This window comes from Cupressus sempervirens, chromosome 1 (genome assembly GCF_028749045.1).
Source record: "Cupressus sempervirens isolate cs-2001-9-10 chromosome 1, ASM2874904v1, whole genome shotgun sequence".
NCBI classification, from domain to species: Eukaryota; Viridiplantae; Streptophyta; class Pinopsida; order Cupressales; family Cupressaceae; genus Cupressus; species Cupressus sempervirens.
This window is the reverse complement of record NC_143118.1, coordinates 19,092,333-19,111,263: the sequence shown is the minus strand read 5'-3', so window position 1 is coordinate 19,111,263 and position 18,931 is coordinate 19,092,333. Positions and strand designations below refer to the sequence as shown.

The 18,931-nt window shown below is 35.2% G+C and overlaps 1 protein-coding gene across 2 annotated transcripts in view; it reads right to left on the bottom strand.

The window, feature by feature from the left end:
- Positions 1–18,718, bottom strand: part of LOC149575947 (TOM1-like protein 3) — a 38,383-nt gene extending 19,665 nt beyond the window's left edge. Inside the window, exons 1-5 of one of the 2 annotated variants that reach the window (XM_089816066.1) lie at positions 18,453–18,718; positions 13,420–13,604; positions 2,790–2,868; positions 2,517–2,615; positions 2,270–2,383 (exon numbers count right to left, since the gene is read on the bottom strand). In XM_089816066.1, the coding sequence (XP_089672192.1) occupies positions 2,270–2,383; positions 2,517–2,615; positions 2,790–2,868; positions 13,420–13,520 (393 nt within the window). In that variant the 5' untranslated portion in view covers positions 13,521–13,604; positions 18,453–18,718. Of the gene's footprint in view, positions 1–2,269; positions 2,384–2,516; positions 2,616–2,789; positions 2,869–6,889; positions 7,019–13,419; positions 13,605–18,452 lie in introns of those variants that run through there. The other variant, XM_089816067.1, reaches the window with a different exon arrangement.
- Between the last annotated feature and the right edge of the window lie 213 nt (positions 18,719–18,931).

The window sequence follows — 18,931 nt, the reverse complement described above, 5'->3', positions numbered from 1 at the left end:
TTCTTTCAATAAATCAGAAAGATGGTACAAAAAAAATTACTTTGAATCCAACAAAGTGCACAACCATAACTAAACAAAACAGAAAGCCTCCTTTAACACAATCATGTACCCTAAAGTTACTAAGTAGAGAAAACAACATGTATGAACCATGTTATCTTTAAAAAAATTGAAAAACAGAAAAAAAAACCACCTGTCTGAAAATAAAAACCTTAAAGTAATCTTACTGCAGAAGATACATGAGCAACCGTAACACAATTATTGCTGTTTTCTTGGAAAGCCTTAAAGCATCTACAAATGTAGCAAACTGAGGCAGGCAATCACATTTTAATATGCAATAACAAACGATTCATGCTTAAAAAAATAAAATCTACCTTGTTATTGTGTAGACAACATCTGGAAAGTCTGATCTGTTCTACAAAATTCTATTGTTCAATAGTAAAGTTCAATGGCCACTCTTAAAAATCCTTCATACATCAGACCAATGGATAATGAAATTCAAGAACACATCCCCACAGGCAAGATAAAATTATCCTTGTGCTAATCAACACGGATCCTCTTGATTCACTGCTCCACTTCTGTAGTCTAAATCCTATAACATTTAAGAATCAAACCTCAAGGCGTGAAACAAGTCTTACAGTTATCATGTATTTGGTTGTGTTTTTCCATTTTGCTTCTTTGGTACAGACAAGATTGTAAATACTAATATAGTTGCCAGGAACTGCTTTAATGATATTCCAAGTCCTCAATGTCCACTAAATATGTCCAAGCAAGTAGAAGCAACGGTGATATCAAACAAAAAATATGCAAAGTCAATCACTTATAACACAGGGAATGGAATACTAAAAATCAAACTGTCACAGGCATAAGTACTTGCTGTGCAATTGCCCCTTGAGTGGGGGCTTCCGTTTAAGCATTAAAAGCACCAATCGTCAAACTTCTAAAAAAGAATCTCTTGCATTAAAAATGCACAATTAACATTTAAAATTAGAGGGCTACATTTTTTATGGTTGTGAAAGTTATTAATGTATCTTCTTTGGTGGGCCCAATAAGCATCATATACTTGACTAAAATTAGCTATAAAAGGAACCGTATAGACCACAATTCTTTCCAATAGTTCACAATAGACTTTGCATTGAGATCCGAGACATTGATTCAATGTCTTTCAAACAATTGCCCCTAAAACATTGTTCCGCTTAATATATGGACTGTGGAAATCTCTGGTCTTTGCTATCTACAGTACAAAATCATAGAAAACACCAAACACAATCGTACGCACACCATTCCAATGAGACATTTACACAACAATGATTAGCCTGTTGAGACAAGAAAAGCAAAAGAATGGAGATTACTTATGCAATTTCATTGAAAATGTGCCTATTTTTTGAAAGTCATCAACCACCAATCATGGAAAGTAAAATGAATGCATTTTGAACAATGTAGCATACACCGCTCTGTTTCCCCAACCCTTGCCCAAAATATAGAAACCTGAGATGCTTTGCCTAGATCATTGTATAAGTCCCATATCAATGCTCCAAGAAATCTTGAAATTTCTCTCAAGGGTAGCACCTGATTTCATTAGAGGTCAATTTATAACAAGGACTTGCAAAATGTACCACATATCCTAACATTCCATAACTGTGGCATTTATTAATCTCTGGATGTTCATAAGCAATTTTCTGCTTGTGTTAACCTGCACTACCAGCTCTCATAGTAACAAGCTTCAAAATTATTTGTAGATTTGAGAAAGGAGAAGTTTTGCCAAAGTTGGAAATTTCGAAGTGGTAAGAAAATATTCTAAGTTATATTAAATGCAAATCATGCATAATCACAGTAATACAATGTGAAATGATGTTAGTTCAATGCCAAATGGTCATAGCTTTCAAATTTGGATATACCACATTATCATACAAAATTAAAAGTGTTGCACTCTCTCAGGTGGTACTCAAGGCCCTAGAGCCACTGGGCTCTAAAATGACAAATAAAACTTCAAACTATGAACATGCAGCATGATATTAATTACTAACTAATGTCATTATGCCAACATCACTGTTGCAATGCATCCTGGAATAGTTTAACAATATACGCTACTTCCAAATGGCATTTAAAGTATGCAAGCTAGAAAGCAAATCTAGGTAACAAAAATGAGGGTCGATATCAAGGTCAATGTTTTACCCTAACGTTTGGCAGAGTCAGTCAAATATATTCAACCTGCCCTCAAAAAACATGAGATTTGTTGAACATCCTTAAGATTCTTTTTTTTTTTCCTTACCTGTAACTCGTGGTATGCAGAATAATATTGTGGATATCTTCCATTTGGCCCCCCAAAAGCTTCCTGCCATGTATCTAGCAGGACCAAGATCTTTTCTCTAACATTTAAATCAGGCTGCAAAATAAATTACAAATAAAACCCACATAAAGGACTGCTGAAAATATGCACTAAGTGCACAAACCGAAAATTGTTTAAGCTACAACCCAGAAAAACATGTGCAGGTTACACAAAAGCTTTTTTTCCAGACCTTTTTCTTTACTATCTTGACCATTTCATGTAGCACATCTCTCTCAGCAACTTGCAAGTGAACAGTATCACCACAATTTTTTGTAAGTGTCTCTAATAGCTGCAAAAATAACCAGGCAAATATTAAATCAAAGTTATCCATCAAAGTCAATCATAAATGAATTCTTACTACAGTATATTTTTTGCGCTCAGAATTCAACCGAATATCTCAGTAATGATAACTTAAAATAAATCAAAATGCATATAGAAATTTATAATATTATTCAATACTAACCGTCAGAGAAAGAATCTGGATCTTAGGATTCTTATTGGCAATGCGTTTCTTAATTGCTTTGATTACTTCCTTTGCTTGTCTGTTCAAACACAATCATATTGACCAATATAGACCCTTCATTAATATCACCATATCCAAATGTCCATTGATAAGAAAGAATTTAGAAGACAGAGCTGTTAACCTGCTCTATAAAAACCATACCAACATCTCTTATGCAAACTCTATTCATATAACAAAGATGAAATTACATTCTCTGAACATGGACTAACATTAATGCATAATACAGAGCAACTACCAATCAAATAATGTCAAATTGGATTTACTACAGAGGATAACAGTGTATCAATATTTGTAAAGCATAATCAAGAAATCTGAACCTAAGGTGGATTAGCAATTTAGCATGATTCTATGCCTTGTAACTCAGAGATGAAGGTATTTCCAAATATTTTGAATGACTTCTCATGTTAGACAAAAGATTATACAGACACATCTTATAAATATAGCCAAGATAGAATATTCAACAAAAGGAGTAAGATTTCTTTGTGCCATTCAAGGTTTTTGGATAGGCAGCATGAATAAAATGAAATGTTTTCATTTCCTTAAAAATTCTTGAAAAACATGTTTGATTGTGACTACCATACATGTTGATGTGAGCATGCCTGGCTCCCAGTTACTGCTATGATATAGTTTAATATTACTGCTGTAACTTTTATAAGTGGTGATGCAGATGAGCAAATTTGGATAACAGTTTCTATATGTTAGGTGTCGAGAAGCTTCACTTTACAATTTAAAAAACAGTTCTACCATACATGCTCTTTTATTTTGTGTCGTCTTGGAAAAGATTGAATCATTCATGTAAACAAACCTAACAAGCTCTACTGTGTGTTTATTTCATCATATGCATTCTCCATAGACTTCTTTTATATACCTACAAGGCCACAACACATCCAAGCTGATATTTTGGTTATGATATCATGGTAAATCAGGGGACTATCTAGGGTTACACAGCTACACATTTGCACCTCCTCCGAACTCACAGTTCCATTCCCCCCAGTATCCCCAGTACAACTGGATGATGGCCAAAGGTTGTCCCTTGTGATTATGGAAGAAGTGGATGGCATCCATGAGAACCCAGTGTCCCAAAGACATTTCCTCCACTGTTTGAAATTTTTTAATAAAACAAAAAGAATCTACCATACAAAAAGAAAATCAATGATTGCAGCCGTCAATAGAAAGCTTAAAGCTATTTAATGACTGCATACAGAGATAGAATGAAAATGTAAAATTGATAATTACAGATGTTGTCAAAGGAAAGCTTAAAACTTTTCAATGACTACATACAGAGAGAGAGAGAGAGAGAGAGAGAGAGAGAGAGAGTCCAAAACTGTTGAATGACTGCAATACATACAACTATAGAATGAAAACATAATGACTACATACATTTCATGCTGCCTTTATCAATGGAAGAAAGCGTGACCACAGGCAACTATTGAAAGAAAATTTACATTTTGTTGAATGACAGCATACAACTATGCATTCGTGGAATGAGAATGTACTACAACCAAATGGCAACATACCATTGTAGATTCCATCAATGGGAAATTCTATGCACACACAGCTGCAGGAGAGCAGGCAATCATATAATTAGAGTATACAGGCATATAGAATGGGCAAACACATAAATGCATACAGTTGTAAACTGGAACCGTGCATATACCGAACAGGAGCATACAGTTGGAAGAAACATACATGGTGATTGTGATTTCATTATCATTTTGTATCCTTCAGGCCTTTTGTTGCAATGAAAACATTGGACAATGATTCTTAGTATGCTGAAGGCATATATTGCACTCACATATGGATGCAAAAACCTGTCACTAAAATGAAGAAGAACTCAATTTAAAATGCCTGTGACACATATTACCTGAAAAACAAAGCCAGATGATGGTTGGATAAAGATCAATCTCGACAGTGTGTTGAAAGGTAATCTTGGTCCATCTGGTGCCTGATTTGTGGCTAAGGATAACAAAGGAAACATTGTAGCATGTGGACCCAACTAATTGATGGATGGTACGAACAATGAAGGCCAAGCCAAGAGGCCATCTCGGCAGTTGAAAATGGCAAGCAGAATAAAGATTCCAACGTTACACTTAGAAGGTGATTTCTTAAATTTCATAAATGCAATAAAAAAAGACTTAATTGCCGATTCGTGAAACATATGGACACGTGAATCAGAATTTTTTTATTCCCAATTATGATTCATGGAAGATTCATGGGTGTGTGTGTGTGTGTGCGCTAAAAAATAAGAGAAATATACATAATTCTAAAACTATATCATTTCATAGTATGAATATATGATTCTAGTATGGATCTATCGATCTAGTATACCTGATAATTGAATTATTTTCACAATTATAAAGAAAATCAACACATTCACATTGAATTGCTGAATTACAAAATGAAATCATGATCCTTGAGGATCCTCAGGCTGTGGCTTGGATCCTTGAGGATCCAGGCAGGATCCTTGATTCTGGCTGTGGATCCTCAGGCTGTGGCTTGGATCCTTGAGATTCCTGCCTGACGGACCCGCAAGCAGAATCAAGGATCCTGCCCGGCCCGGATCCTCGAGGACCCAAGCACGAATCCAGATCCGGCCTGTCAAGGGTGAATCCGGCAACTAAGAAAACAGACGAACCTTTAGCTTGTAAACTAAAAATATATATTAAATTCATTAGAAATGAGATGTCAAAATTTGTATAGTTTATAAACACCCACAAAAAATGAGAAGGGAATGATTTGGTAGACTCTCTTTCAAATTGGATAGATACATTAAATAAAGCCCAGACTAAAAAGATATACAAGGATCTCAAACGAATTTATTTCAATGAGCGTATGTTTCCAAACGCTGCCATTTATATAAAGATCAAGGGTGCATTAATGATTTCTGCCTTTGCATAATGGGGAACGTGCAAGGTTGATAAAAAGGTTAGCCAAGTCTTGTCAACCTTCATTGCTTGGTGTTGGTTGCAGTGAGCGGCAGAAACCGGAGAAGATTGGTATTGTTTAAACATGGAGGCCAAATTCACCTTGCTCACAAGGAAGCTACATCTCGCAAAGTTGGGGAAAGTCTTGAAGGGGAGATTGAAGAATATTTTTAAGTTTGCAGATCCGATGTTTTTTTACATGGTGGGTATCATGTTGGTGAAGAATACATGAAACCTGAGTACAAGTATCAAATGAATGTCAACATTGCCTTCATCTTCTTGGCCTGGTGTGTGGAGCTTGGAAACAAAGAGGATGCCCACTGGGTGACAAAGAAATGTGTGAGGGATGAATCGCCATACAGCTTGGGCGCTTTTATTGCAATGGCAAACCTTAGGGAAGGGTTTGTGGCATGGAAGTGTGAGTGGCTCCACATTGCAGAGGTCACTCCTCCTATGTGACCCTTTCTCTTATGTAGTGCATCTGAAGAAGAGGAGTCATGAAGAGCAAAAGCCCATGTTGACTAAGGTTTAACCAAAAACTACATTTGGGACAGAGCATGAGCCGAGCAAATGTTCAGGGTTAAAAAAAAAAACAGGCTGAAATTTTTGAAGAATGATTCCTGGGTGAGTGAACCACAGCAGGAGAAGAAACCCTATAACAATATGCAATTTTCAAAAAAATGCTAGCTTTCTAGCATCTATGTGTTTGTAAATTTTGTATTTTGTGTAATCTGTATTTAAATAATATTTTATTATTTATTTAATGCTCAATTATGTACTTTATTGTAATTTTAGGTGATAAGCTTGTCTCTGATCTTATCTGCAGTTTCTTTTCTAAACTTGTTTATTTTGTAAATATTGTAAAACTATTTATTGAGCGTCTTTGCTCATTTTAATACATCAAATAATTTACCAATTACTTGCATAATATGGTATCAGAGACAAAGTATTCTTTTTGAGAAAAAAATTCAAATAAAAATTGGCAAAGAATTTTTAATGTTTTTTTTGAAAAAATTCCTGATTTTTGTAATTCGCTTGTGAGAATGGTTTTTGAGTTTCAGAAAAAATTGTGGAAAGGAAGAAACAAGATTTTAAAATCGCAGGTTTTGTTTTCACCTGCATTTTTTGTCTTCAAAATCCATTTTTTTTCTGATATTCCCGTTTTTCTCAGGCGTGGATCTTTTCAGTGCAATTTTTGGCACGATTCTACTCCATGTTTGGTTGTGTTTTGGTTGGTTTCTGACACATTTACTGGGGTTTTTTGTTTGGCTGCGACTGGCTCTGTCTTCCTGAGACAGATTTCTTGTGATTTTTTTGCTTGACAAGTTTCTGTCGGTTGCGCCTGGTTTTTACTGGTGGATTTCGACGCCTTCAGTCTTTGACAGGATTTGCAAATTTTGGTGCGACCAATTTCTTTGACAGCATTTACCTCTTGTTCGTGGCATTGCACAAGTGCCATCTGGTATTTCTGCAATTTTATGAGCTTTCATGGCTGCTAGGTACCCAGAAGTTATTCGACCAGGGTTTTGACCTGTCACATCAAGTTGGAAAATATTTCAATTGGAGATTTTTGGAGGATTTTTCAAGAGCTCAACTGTATTTGTCTCAGATTTTTTGTGTACCTCATTTTTTGTGCATTGATTTATGTGCCAACAAATTTGTATTGAAATATGTACCTATCTCAGTGCATTGAAATTCATGCATAAAATTTTGTGCAATCAGCATCGTCGTAGTACCTTGTTTTTTGTGTCACAAAAAACATGAAGATGGCTCCATTGACCAACATCATGTTGGAAGGCAATCAACATTTCAATTGTAAAAACTACAACACTTGGAAGCAGTGAATGATGACCATTTTTTAATATCACTGCCTTGGTAGGATCATCCTAGGCACTGTTTAGCATCCAGTCATAGTAGATAAAGATCAGGAAAAGTTTGATGAGCACAATCGTGAAGCTGTCACGCTCATTAAACTTTATGTTAGAGATGATCAGCTTCCACAGGTTCCCTCTGGAAAATCAACTATTGAGATTTGGGAGCACCTAAAGGCATTGCATGAAACCTCTAATAAAAACCGTGCATTATTTTTTTTAAATCAGCTTTTCTCCATCATGATGGATGAGATAATGTCCTTACAGGAGCATCTAATGAAGATTAAGGACATCCGTGATCACTTGGAGTCAATTGGGCAAAAGATGAAGCAAGAAGACATGGTGGTTATTATCTTGAAGAGCCTACGAGGTCCTATGAATATTTTGTTGAAACTCTCAACATTACCTCCTCAAATGTTGATTTCAAGTTTCCAGACCTCTGAACCAAGCTTCTGCAGCAGGAACCTTGGAAACAACAGCTTGGTCCTAGTTCTTCCTCATCTTCTGCAAAGCAAGCTTTTCCATCACTATCAACCGAAAAACAAAGGGAGAGGTCAAACTCAAGATAGTTCTAAGAAAAAGAACATAGAGTGTAATTTCTATCATGAATACAATCACATGAAAAAAGATTGTCGTCAGCAGTTGGCTACTAAACAGAAGAAGCAGGGAGGGTCTCAGCAAAAAGCACATGTTGCTAAGCATACTGAGCAAAAAGAATTTGCCTTTTACGCCTCCATGGCTAAAAGATTTGCAGATCATGTGAAATCTTTTGTCTGGTACTTGACTCAAGTGCTTCACACCACTTCACTCATTGGCGTGACTAGTTCACAGACTTCTCTCCATTCACTGAGTTAGTTGTTTATGGAGGAGAAGAATACACAGTTGTCGGTAAGGGCATTGTTCAAGTACATTATGGTGGGCGGGATCTCGTATTCATCAATGTGTACTATATTCCTGGCATGGAACTAAATCTTCTCTCACTCTGTTAGATCACATGGCATTCTCCTTAACTGGATGTTGTATTCAGCTCACACAAGTGTTTGATTGTTGATCAAAAGATTCACACTATTGTAGTTGTTGGCATTGGGGATCATGGTTTTTACCGACTTGTGTATACTGGTGATTCTCCAGAGTTAGCAATGGCAGCCAAAAGTTCTTTAATCACAAATCTTTGGCATCAACAGTAAGGGTATAAATCTCAACTATCTCTCAGTTGGCTCAAGAAGGACTTTGTAGCTTGTTTACCTGAGATCCAAACTCAACATCATGGTGTTTGCGAACATCATGGTGTTTGCGAACATCATGGTGTTTGCGAACATCGTCAGGTTGGGAAGCAGCACCAGACACCATTCACGTATGGTGACTCATGGCAAGCCTCTAAGGTACTTCAATTGGTTCATGTTGATATTGAGGGCCAATGCATACACCTTTTGCTTCTAGTTGCAACTATTTCTTGCTTTTTGTTGATGATCTCAATCATAAAATGTGGGTGTACTTAGACAGAAATCAAATGGGTTTATTATATTTTAGAAGTTTAAGGCCTTGGTAGAAAAAGAGCCTAGTTGTTGTTTAATCACTCTTAGGTCAAATAACGGGGGGGAATTTTTTTCTATTTCATTCTCCAACTTCTGTGATACACATCATATAAAATGTCAGTGAACCAATCCTTACACTCTTTAGCAAAACGGTGTTGTAGCGAGGCGCAGTCGTACTATTGTTGAGATGGCACATTCTATGTTACAACACAAGCGTGTTCCTAATAAGTTTTGGGCAGAAGCAATTTCACTGCAGTCTATCTCCTTAATTGTTCCCCTACACAGATTGTTAAGGGAAAGACTCCTAAACAAGTTTGGACCAGTCACACACCTAGGATCAATCATCTCAAAATTGTTGGCTCTTTATCTTATGTATGGATTCTAGATGCCCAATGCTCCAAGTTGGATTCCAAGAGTCAAAGCTTATGTTCATAGGGAACAATGACAACCATAAGGCTTATTGATTGATAGATGTCAACACTAAACATCTTGTCTTCAATAGGGATGTTGTCTTTGATGAAGCACGAGGACATTTTCACCCATCCTCATTTGTGCAAAATTTTGAGGATCAACCTTTGAAGGCTTCTGATTTGTGTGTTTGTCTTCCAATAGGTCTACCTCATGGGAGGGATGATGCAAATTATGAGTTTGAAGATGCTCAACCTGAATTTCCTTCATATGATCGTAATTTTCCACTTGTTGACACTGTTCCAGATCCAATACTAGTTCTAGCTCCTACATCTAATGTTGGTTCTTCTACTCTCTGACCCATATGGTGGGCTAAAGACTATTAGTGATCTTCATAATGATAAGCTCGTTAAGGGTAGATCATCCAGAAACAAGGGGAAACAGCTGCATACAGTTAATTTTTCTCTCATGGCCAACATTCACAGTGTTTATGAGCCTCACACAAATTTAGAGGCTAAAGGGATACCTAAGTGGGAAAAGGCTATGAAAGCCAAATATCTTCAGAAGAATCACGCTTGGGTCCTTTCTGATCTTCCTTCAGGGAAGAAGCCCATTAACTGCAAATGGGTGTGTAAGGTGAAATACAAAGCTGACGGGACCCTTGACAAGTGCAAAGCTTGTCTCATTGCTAGGGGGTTCTCACAGAAGAAAGGCATTGACTATGAGGAGACATTTACTCCTACAGCGACGATGAGTACCATTCGGCTTGTCCTTGTCTTGGCAACCCAGTTTGGTTAGAAAGTTCATTTGATGGATGTTAAAGAGTGCTTTCCTCAACAGTGAGGTGAAGAAAGACGTCTATATGACTCAATCTCCAAGGTTCAAGGTTACTAATCAACAACACAAGGTAGGTGTGCAGACTAGTAATAACACTCTACCGCCTGAAACAGACTCCTCAAGCTTGGTACATCAAGATTGATAAGTGATAAGTACCTCGTAGATCATGGCTGTTAGAGATGTCCATCTATTCTTAATTTGTATGTTAAACAAGTTGGTAATGAGATTTTGTTGGTTGTTGTCTAGGTTAATGCCCTGATCATTATTGACGGCTAAGAACAATTGATTGGTGAGCTCAAACTGATTTTGAGTAGCGCATTTGACATGACAGATTTGGGACTTCTCCATTATTGTTTAGGTTTCGCAGACAAAGAATGGTATCTTCATTTCCCAGGCCAGGTACGCTTGAAGTCTTTTGGATAAGTTCTAAATACAAGATTGTAAACCTACCTCCACACTCATGGAAAAAGGGCTTAAGTTGTCAGCTAAGTCTAATTCACCTATAGTAGATGAATAATTGCTCAGGCAACTAGTGGGTACTCTCATCTATCTCACTCTCACTAGACCTGATCCCAGATTTGAAGTGAGCTACATTTCATGCTTCATGACAGCCCCCAAGGCTGATCATTAGCTAGCAGCAAAGCGTGTGTTGCATTATGTGAAGGGCACTTCTGATTTTGGACTCTTGTACACTCGTAGTGAAGATCTTACACTTCTTGGTTATACAGATTCAGATTGGGCATGTTCAGTTGATGACAGAAAATCAACATTTGGGTATGTGTTCAGTTTGGGATCTGATGCAGTCAGATGGACTAGTAAGAAGTAGCAGATTGTGACTCTCTCCTCGACAGAAGCGGAGTATTGTGGAGCTGTTAAAGCAGCTTGCGAGGCAATTTGGCTTTGACGGATGCTTGTGGATATGCAAATATCTCAAGTAGGTCCGACTCCTTTGCTTTGTGATAATCAAGGAGTTCTTGAACTTGCAAAGAATCCTGTCCTCAATGAAAGAACAAAGCATGTAGAAACTCATTGTCACTTCATTTGGTAGCTTGTTGAGGACAGATCCATTCAATTGTTGTATGTTCCAACAACGGATCAAACAGCAGATATCCTCACTAAGTCCCTTAGTTCATATAAGTTTGTGAAATTCAGGGGCTCTATTGGTGTTGTTGATGGATTAACATTAAGGAAGGGAATTAATATAATGTTTTATTATTTATTTAATGCTCAATAATGTACTTTATTGTAATTTTAGGTGATAAGGTTGTTTCTGATCTTATGTACAGTTTCCTAATTTTTATAAATATTGTAAACCTATTTATTGAGTATCGTTGCTCATTGTTAATACATCAAATAATTAGCAATCACTAGCCTAATAATTTGTAAGTATTGTACTTGTTTGTAGGAGTCAAAAGTATGGTTTAATACTCAGAATACATATAGAATGAGTGAAATATATTTTCCTTGGGGGCAGGGGGCCTGTAGTTTGTTTCAAAGACATTGGTATGGTTTCAGAAAACAAATTATCTTTTAAAATTTTGTATAGATATATTTTAAAATATAATATAAACTAAATTCACCAATCAAAAGAAAAAATGTGTTTGATTCTATTTATTATATTTTAAATGTGTCTGATTCTATTAATTATAATGTATATGCATTCAAAACAAAGTAGGACATAAAATCCTCCTCTTTCTCAAGGATAAGGATAAGGATAATAATGAATATAAAATAAAAAAATAATGAAATAATAAAAATGTAGTCTTAATGGATTTTTTATTCTTGTCAAGAGTTCGATAGAAATACAAGAACATAATAATTTGATACCATAAGTTTTTTTGCAATTATAAAGAGTTTATAGGAAACATGAGAATATAAGAATTTACCAAAAGGCACTTGGTGTAATGGTAACAGTCATGTTGTAGGCACATAATGTATATGCATTCAAAACAAAGTAGGACATAAAATCCTCCTCTTTCTCAAGGATAAGGATAAGGATAATAATGAATATAAAATAAAAAAATAATGAAATAATAAAAATGTAGTCTTAATGGATTTTTTATTCTTGTCAAGAGTTCGATAGAAATACAAGAACATAATAATTTGATACCATAAGTTTTTTTGCAATTATAAAGAATTTATAGGAAACATGAGAATATAAGAATTTACCAAAAGGCACTTGGTGTAATGGTAAAAGTCATGTTGTAGGCACCTAGATGGTGCTGAATTCAAAACTTGTTCAATACAAAAAACAAAAAAAAGTACAACATATATATATATATATATATATATATATATATATAATAAGAAAATATATTGAAACATAATAATATAGTCACATCTCAATAATAATTTAATATTAATTACAACATCGTAACATACTAATGATTTAAAATTTAATTACAGTACAATAATATAATAATTACAATATTATAAGTTGAATAATAAACAAATATGATATCTTTCAGCATACTTTATCCATTAACATATATATCTATATCTATATATATATAAAGAAAATATATTGAAACATAATAATATAATCACATCTCAATAATAATTTAATATTAAGTACAATATCATAATATAATAATGTTTTAAAATTTAATTACAATATAATAATATAATAATTACAATATCATAAGTGGCATAATGAACAAAAATGATGTCTTTCAGCTTACTTTACCCATATTCCTCTAAAAATATGGTATGCTAGTAGCTACCATACTTGAATTGAATCAGTGAACATATTACATTAAATGTTTCTAAACAGAAGAAATAAAAAAATATGACAGAGAAGAAAACAAAAGGTTCAATTGAGTAAACGTTATAAATAATAATATAGAATTGTGCTCATTCATTAATCTTTTCAAGATAGAAATAGAATAACAAGCAAAAAATGTAATTGTTGTATAAACTTACATATAGTAAGTTACATGAACAAATTATGAAAAGCTAACTCGAGAATACTAAATTAGGTAAGAAAGTTTCCTACCCGGGATCACCATTAAGAATATCACAGATCTCAATGTTCATTCCCCAGTCAGGACCAATAAGCATATCACTTGTTGCTCTCTCAACAAGTGCAGCAGCCATTCTTAGTCTTTTCTTTACAATTGGAGAACTCCACTTGCAAAATCTTAAGAACACTATTTCCTTCACCACATTAGATACTCAATCCTGTGACAAATGCCAAGCAAACATCGTCTGAATGTTAAAATTAAAATGTATACCATTTTAGATATTCAACATGGCCTCTTTTATTAATGCCACATCTAGTGAATTTTTGCATAAACACGATTTTACATTTTAAGTACAAGCTTAAGTGCACAAATGCAGCACTTTCTATTCAATAGGAAATGAAACATTAGAAGTGCAGTTTTTGGCTTTATACTTTCATGAAAAGGAATGCACGCAAATGTTCTGACAGAATAAATAGCAGATCCTTCAACAAATCAAGAATGCTTGTATAAAGGAAATTTCAAACAAAGAGGGATCAGCAATATTATCTCACAAAAACGTATGAATATAAATTGCTCATTTTGAGATCTTCATTTCAATGTATGTTCTGCTTGAAATCTGGAAAGTATTCTCAACTTACATCTGTGCATGTCCAAGAAACCCAATAGTAGCATGTGCACATATTTATAATACTAATTCAGAAAATGTTCTTTCTGTCTCCATGCTTTCACAGAATGCATTCAAATATGATCAATGTTGCTCTGAATAAATAATTGAAAACAAGCACAGCCAAGCTTCCTAGCTAGTAAAGCTTGGTTTCAGGTGACTAGACAAAATCTTGGTAAAACTCTTTAACTATTCTTCCAACTTTTGACAAGACTGATTTGTTCTAGGACCAATAACCTTTGTTGCAAACATACAAGAATTTGACAAAAATATAGTAAGCATAAATATGAATTTTGTGAGGAACGGAGTTCTAAACCAATGTTTATTTGTGTTTGGAAAAATAAAGCTCATCAAATTTCATTCAAAAAAATTGCAAGCCAATGAATGTAAAGATGTATAAATCATTCTAACGCACAGATCTCTTTCATCTACTCTGTCACTCCATTACTAAGCTGCTGCTCCATTCAATAAAGATCTTATTCTGAGTGTGAGTTATGGTTGATCTCAGCTGCATTCTGCTACTGTAATTGGCTTTTCAGCTAGCATTTTTTTGGAAAGGATAGATAGTTTGCAAAATTTTGTAATGCAAAGAGCACCTGACGTTTGCAGTTAAGGAAATATTGCTCCTACACTATTCATGTAAGTAGGAAAGGGATCAACTTCCAATTGCCAAATCTTTTAACTTCTTGATATTTGTATACTCCTTACACTGACATTAAATTTTTCAATTATAATTTATTTGTATTAATATTTAACAAATTATGCTTTCTAGAAAAAAAGATAAAGTTCTAATATTTATGGATGAAGAATTTGATTATATTTAATATTTAATGTTATTGCTTAACATTTTCAAAAAAATTATTTAGTATAGTAAAGATTTATATTATAGTATTAATAAAGTATAGTTTATAGTCTACAAATATGCATATAATTTTATCATTTTTTTATTTTTACTTCTTTTTTGGTACAGATGATATTGAAAGCATACCCAGCCACAAAGAATGTATACATATCCAAGTAACCGTACCCAAATCCAATTTGCAACTTACTGTATGGAATCACAAATAGAGAAGTTAAACGACTGGCAACTGTCATTAAGTGTCTCGTGAGTAGAGAAACACTAGAACTCAAATAAAACATTATAAAAAAACAATTTAAAATTAATGGTTAATTGCAATGGATCAATTTACTAACTGCTGGCTAGGGTGTGACCTAATTATAGTCTACTGTATTAGGGCTCGCAACTGTGAAACTATTGGAATTTGATCATTTTCAGGTGAATTCATCCGGCAAGTGCGTGTAACCCCCCAGCAACCAGTAGTATCCTCACCTCTTTGTAAGTGTTTAATAGCATATGTGCCACAAAACTTTCTAGCTCGGGTCAGGATTGAATTTAGATCCATTGTAATGGTCAGTGGGCCTCTGAAGGACATCTTAGGAAAAAGAAAATTATAAGACATGAAAAGAACTAGAAAATTATATAATAATATAATGATTTTAGGCACAATCCGTAACATCCCGGATAGAGATATGACTGTAATTTTTTCAAAGTATAGGACCAAACTGTCCTAGGCCTGTTCTGAAGGTTTTCAATTTAGATAATTAAATTTGGTCTCAATGTTTTCCTGTAACTCCTTAATATATGAAACCAATGTCTGGTTTTGCAGTCTTAGTAAACAAGAATCGAAACTTTTGCAGTTTAGGTTAGAAGAACATATAACCAAACATGGACTATGTTCATCACGGATAGTCTTTCACCATTACACATGCAGCAGTATTCAACAACTTCTATACAGATTTTATAACCAAATGGTGTCTTCAAAGTCTCAAACTTACAAATAAAATCAGGTATGGAAGAATATGTTGTAAGAAATGTGGAACACGGAATAGACTATGCTCAATGAACTTGTTTACTGGTGCCATAACTGATAACACAGTCCCAGCTGTAAATGATGTATCCTTGCGATTGAGAGTATGCCTAGAGATGTTACTGGTGTTATTGTCTCCCTTCCACAGTGTTTTCCTTTGAATGGTTCTACCTATGCTTCAGACAAATCTAATTGTTGGACTCAAGAATGAATGCAGAGGTTATTCTGAGAACACAATATCTCTACCCATGATTCCCAACTGTGACTCAAACTCTGTCCAACCTTCACGATAATATCATAACTGAGTTGATGTTGTTCCACTGCTGCGACAAGCAACTCTTATCAACTTGAATCAAACCAACGTCCCCTATTCAAAATACAGTTTCTTCTTCCAGCAGTGTGTCTTCAATACGATGTCACAACCTAGAGCTACTTGGTCTCTCTTCCTTCGCATGTAGAAAACAACACAACTGGAATTCTTCAGCTGTTAAAATAATTGAGACCAACTATGCAGTGCCATCTTCAAAATACCAACAACACCTTTAAACCTACAACGAACTCAGAGGTAAGCTCACTCAATTTGTTCGGGGCTACGTCCAAACAACTTCAAATGTTTGCATCTTGGAGTATTGCACTCACAGAGACAGCAAGCAAATTGAGAAACTCAGAGATCTGCTCTTTTTCCAGAAATCCATCCCCTGACCAAATCCCTCCCTTTCATTCCCTTTTGCATGCACAGGTGTTACTGAAGAAGAGATGTTTCACAGCGCCCAGCAAATGAGAAATTAACAGTGGCATGATTAAGGCTTCTTCATTGTAAAAATTTAAAACCATACTGACGTGAACAAGGGAATCATCGACTGACATTGAAATTAGCATATGAAATGGACTTGCATTAAGATACCAAAGTCCAATTAGAAAATAATAAATGTTTTCAATGTAGGGGATAACAAATGATAGTTCTATGACTGCAAGGCATCCCTTATTGTAAACATCAGTATACCGGGATGACAAGTAGACCAATTAAGCACTCAATGGTACTAAGTGCAAGAAAGGGACATGACACAATCCCGCAGTCATTTGCAGCTATAGGCTAGTAACCTAGTACACAAAAGCTTAAGTGAAAATCAAATAAAACAGATAAAGATCAGTAAGATAATTTTGGCACCACATGCTCTCAATGTAACAATGTCATAAGGGCCTAGAGAACATTTTGACATAAAGAAAATCAAAACTCATTTTAACAAATCTTATCTTATTAACACATTTGGGGGAGACTAGAACGAGAATTCTGCTAATGATGCAACAATTCCAAACTAAGAATAGGTTGCCTATGTTAAGAGCCAATGAATTGAAATCCTACTAACAAATGTTCATATCATTAACATGACCTTGGAATTATATTAATGGCAAGTTGGGGGGAGACTAGATTCTGCTAATGATGTGACAATTCCAAACTAATGCATAGGTTGCCTATGTTAGGAGCCAATGAATTGACTAACAAATGTTATATCATTAACGTGAACTTGGAATGGGAAAGCACCAGACATAAATTCAATTAGAAGACTGTCTTGTATGAAGATGTCATTCAAGGTTGAGTTCTCTACCTAAACTCTCAAGTGAGAAAACTTGAAGTCTTAACTGGTGAACATTCTTAAATGCTTGTTATACACCAACGATTAATAACTCCTGCATGCACTTAGAAAATACAGCTAAATGGAAGGCCGAAAAGCTAGTCGTCATGTGCGCCATCGATGAAGCTAAATGACAAACAAAGCTAACTAACAAGAGAGATGAAGAAGATCTCTTTCGTGCCCTCCACTTATGCAGAACGGGATCAATAAAGATCCAAAAACAGAGATCGTTTAAGTGTTCAACTGATAGACATGAAGACGTCATGCCTCTTGATCGAGTGACAAGTGGTCCTCCACTTATGCAAAACGGGACCAATAAAGATCCAAGAAAAAGAGATCAGTTAAGTGTTCAACTGATAGACGTGAAGATGGCCCTCTTGATCGAGTGACAAGTGGTGGGACAATTGGAGCAATCATTTATGCCTCTATCAATAAACAAACCAGGGCATAAAGAAAGACGAAATTTATGCAAGCGATATTATAAACTTAATAAATTGTCACCAGATTGAACGAAACAAAAACAAAAAAAAACAGACAAATTATAACTCCAGCCAAACAAGTCCATGAAAACCAAAAGGAATACAAAACGATCCGGTCACTAAGTACTTCTTCCCAGACAGCAACATCATCAAAACAAACTACGATTACAATCAAAACTTCGTCAGAGCAATTGCATAAATACAGCACCGAACGAACGTTTCAGAGCCACTATTTTCACCAAACAAAGCATTTCAACCAGATCAAACAAACATACGCAACATGATGAAATCTTAAAACCCTAATAACCCTAGTAATCCTAACACTTATTGCCAATTCAAATCAAATCGGATCTAACCTATATATTCCAACAGCAATTACCACTCAAGGGAAACAAAACAAAACAAATAGACAGCACTTACATCCACAGCCGTGCGATCCTCGACTTTTGTTCAGATTCTTCAGAAAGCCCCCAGTTCCCCGAATCTCTTGTAAAAAAATGACCAGCAAATACTCGCCGAAACAGGAGCTAAAAAGTGGCAGCAGTACTTCAAACCAGTTAAACCCGCAGCTCCTGGGAGGAACTAAATCGGAGGGCCAATCTGAAACAAAATCGCTTCCTCAACTCCTTTACGCGTCGATTTATTAGCCCTATCTATAAAAACATATTAATTTAGTAAATGCCTACAAAGAATTCGAAGACAATTTTTATTTATTTATTGGCCTCTTCAACCGACCATGCCGAACACGGTGCGTCCTTTCTAAATTCCACCGCAGATAAAGTGGAATTGGGCGAAAAAGAATGGAGAGATTCGTGTGAATTCGCTTCGCTCATTTGTCGCCTTGTAATGGGGTCTTTTTCAAGCTTACGTACGTAGCATGGACTTTTATTAGATTAATC